This window comes from Sinocyclocheilus anshuiensis, unplaced genomic scaffold, assembly GCF_001515605.1.
Source record: "Sinocyclocheilus anshuiensis isolate Anshui unplaced genomic scaffold, SAMN03320099.WGS_v1.1 scaffold227, whole genome shotgun sequence".
Lineage (NCBI taxonomy): Eukaryota > Metazoa > Chordata > Actinopteri > Cypriniformes > Cyprinidae > Sinocyclocheilus > Sinocyclocheilus anshuiensis.
Genome location: NW_015549590.1, coordinates 1,280,292 through 1,283,946, shown reverse-complemented (window position 1 = coordinate 1,283,946; position 3,655 = coordinate 1,280,292). Strand labels below are relative to the sequence as shown.

The 3,655-nt window shown below is 38.9% G+C and overlaps 2 protein-coding genes across 2 annotated transcripts in view; one reads left to right on the top strand and one right to left on the bottom strand.

Annotated features, from left to right (window-relative positions):
* The window catches only part of foxo4 (forkhead box O4), a 9,012-nt gene extending 5,978 nt beyond the window's left edge, over window positions 1–3,034 (bottom strand). The window contains exon 1 of the mRNA XM_016446482.1: window positions 889–3,034. Within this exon, the coding sequence (XP_016301968.1) occupies window positions 889–1,320 (432 nt within the window). The 5' untranslated portion in view covers window positions 1,321–3,034. The remainder of the gene's footprint in view (window positions 1–888) is intronic.
* The window catches only part of LOC107658071 (uncharacterized), a 27,031-nt gene that overhangs the window by 6,736 nt on the left and 16,640 nt on the right, over window positions 1–3,655 (top strand). The gene's annotated exons all lie outside the window — the stretch shown is intronic.

Here is a 3,655-nt window from a genome sequence, read left to right as displayed (position 1 = left end):
TTTTTTTTTTTATGGATGGGCGCTTTTTATTTAACTTCTTTTGGACTGAGGCATGCAACACCCGCTGAGTGGCATTAAACAGCTTGAAAGATCAAAGACAATTTTTAATATAACTCCGACTGGATTCGTCTGAAAGAAGAAAGTCATATACACCTAGGATGACTTGAGGGTGAGTAATTTATGGGCTAATTTTCATTTTTGGGTGAACTAACCCTTTAATGCTGTGAACTTGCAAGTCAGTTTGTTGGGGTTGGGGGGGTTTATATTCTCATTTGATAAATGCTGCATATCCAAGACCTTCATGTGTCACTATTCAGTGTCTTGAAATTATATTTTGGGGCATGAATTATCATTATTTTTTATTTTATTTTTTTTAATGGATGTCAATGGAGAGGCTTCACAGTGTAAAAATATTTCAAACTGATAAACAATATATTATTAAGCCTTTATTTAACCAGGAAAGAACCTCACTGAGATTAAAAATCTCTTTTACAGGAGTGTCCTATAGGCCGCCCAGTTATACAAATATATATAGTAGTCAACATTTGAAGTGGATCAAAACCTTTCATCAAACTTGTTCTCCGTTCTTGTCTTAGGACAACTTTGATTAACTTTTTTGTTCCACTTCAAATGTTGACTACTGAATAAAAAAAGGTTCTGAGTTTGATAATGCGTTTTATTTTTGATAATTTTGTTTTGGCTAGTAGAAGTTCTGAATGGTCAGTAACTTGATTTTAGTAGGCAAATTCTAATTTATTTCTGATCATTTTTTTTTTCTGAATGGCCAGTAATTTAAAATTATAGTAACCAAATTGGCAGGTGAGTGGAGAAGTTCATTTCAAACCCTGATTATAGTTCTTATTAATTCTTAATCTTGTTTAGACGTACCTTCCACCCAGCAGAACTGTTACTGTCTCCTTTGTCCTTAAAATACGGCACCGTTTTTACCATCCAATCGTAGATCTGCGCCAGAGTAAGTCGTTTTTCTGGCGAGTTTTCAATCGCCTGGCTGATCAGATCTGCGTAGGACTGATTACCCCAGGCATTACGCCTGGAAGAGCCTTTTCGAGGCGTGGCTCCGCCCACTCCAGCGATAACCCCGCCCTCCAAGACCGCGACTTTCTCAGGCTCGGATATGATTGGCTGAGGCTCGTGTTTATCTTCCTCGGTGGGCGGAGTTCCAGCAGCAGACTCTGAGCCGTCGCCCCCCCCAGCTTTGACAACTGAGATGTCGGGTCTAGGCAGCGGCCATGTACATGACCTCGGTCTGCTCTGCGGCTCAAAATCTGGGTCAATCGGGGGTACATTTTCTTCCTCCATTGTGCGATGCAATCCAGATAATTTCAGAGGAAGGCTGGATTTCAATGAACTAGTTTTGATGCGAAGTTTTTTTTTTTTTAAACACGATTAAATGGGCGATGAAAAGTAAGAGTACGACTATTTATACCAAAAGTAAAATAATCTTGTTTAGAAACGATTTTTTCTTCTTTAATATATTACACTACAGTATAAATTATCCGGACTAAATTTAACCGTGACTGTCTGGAGTGTAACGGAGCACATTCGTAATAATCTGAACACACCAATATAGTGTCAGTTAATCCTCAGATTGGAGATTAAAGGGGCCAAATAATCTCCTTAATAGTAACTAACATAAACCTTCTGATTTACATAGAGCAAACGAGGATAGAAGGGGGTCTCTTTGTTTAATGGAGAAAGAACAAAGGAAATTCACTACACATCAAAACAGCTGGATTGTCAAGAGCAGCTACTGAGATAAACCACAGGAAAAGAGGACACGCTGGAGTGACAAGGGATGATCTATGAACTTTTGTAGATAATTAAACACTCTTTTACAGAAAAAAATCTAATTTGAGACAGTTAAGTAGGTGACATCGCAAAACCAATCATAACATGCGCTGTAATTGCTAAAATAACCACCTCCCACCGGCTCCTATTATAGCAGCGAATGGTTGATTGGCTTTCGCAATTAGACTTTAGTTTAGACCAAGAAAAAAAAACCGGAGTAGACCAGCTTACAAACTCTACAAAAAGAGCGATAAACCACCTTAATATGAGCGCATCAAGTCGTACACTACTCTTTCTTGTAAACTGAGTGTATTTCTATATCATGTAAGAATATTGTCCTTATAAACTAATTCAAGTGAATGGGAATGATTTGTTACAGCTGCCTGTCGAAGTCAACAAAGCCACGTAATTTCATTAATCGGGATCCATTACGAAGTTAAAAACAAAGAAAAAAACATAGGTTTAAAACGAATTAAGTGCATCCCAACTCAAATGCGTTAAGCAAGATTGTTAAATCGCCAAAAGAAGCCGTACGTAAAACTTAATTCATAACGATCAAAATTTTACATTTTAAAAAAAGACCAAGACAATATCTTACAGGAGTGCTCGATCATAACGGGTAGTTTTACGGGGTTCACCATACAATAAAAATCTGTGTTATTGTCGTTCAAGTTTGCACGGTCCTCCACGCTGTGTGCTGGCGCGTGTCACCATCTGCCATGTTCCTCGAGACGCAGCTACACACGATGCTCGCGCCGAACTAATCCGTTCCGTAGAAGGCTTACCGTATCCCACTACGGTCGATGTATTCTCCGAAAAGACAAAAAGCCGCCGCCTGTCCGCTTCTTGAACTCGATCGCCGGCCTCTGGGACAAAACTCGAAAGCGTAGTCTTACTACGGAGAGCGTAACTAGATGGCCACCTAGTTAGCCAACTCCAGTTTTTACGAGTTAATATCCCTCCGGTAAAAGTCGAAGAAACCCGCTTCTCTTCAATAACTTGGTGGTCTGTTGAAATTACCGCGAAATCGCTTCTCTTCTGCTGTTAATGGAGATAGACAAACAGCTATTCCTCGTAGATCTTTCTTGTTTTGTTTTGTTTTGACTCGAGGTGAAGACTCCCTTCTGACGTCTGTTTACCACTGCCAGACAACGCGGCGTGCGCATGCGTCAAGAGGACTGATGGGAATTGCAGTCAGTCATGTGATCGGTTCCCGGATAGGTTGTGCACTGTTTTTATACAGTCTATGGTTGTGCACCGTAAACACGACCGGAGGGAACCGGGATCCCGAAAAAGACTTGAGCACGCAAAATGTTATGTAATAGTTTCTAAAGATGCGTGTGTGCGAGAGTGAGTAAGTCCTGGCTGGGGCAAAATGGTTTTGTAATTTTAGGATCTCTATGTTGTTATGAACAGTGTTGGGGGTAATATATTACAAGTAACGCAAGTTACGTAATCAGATTACTTTTTTCAAGTAACTAGTAAAGTAACGCCTTACTTTATAATTTACAAGAGAATATCTGAGTTACTTTTTCAAATAAGTAACGCAAGTTACTTTTTTTTTTTTCAATTTATTGATTGACAGCTCTCCGGTCCCAATGTTGAGAAATCAGAAGATGCTACTGTAGTTCTAAAATAAATATGAATATGCATTAATTCATCTCACTCACACACAAAAAAACACAGATTCAGTATTCCTCAAAATGAATAAAAATAATGCAACTCAGAATATGACGCAAACCTGCAATAATTAAATGTTAAACAACACAAATATCCTTTATGTATTTAATCCCATTCTATTAACCAATGTCTTTGCTTCTGACCTTCGATGATCCAGTTCAACCAT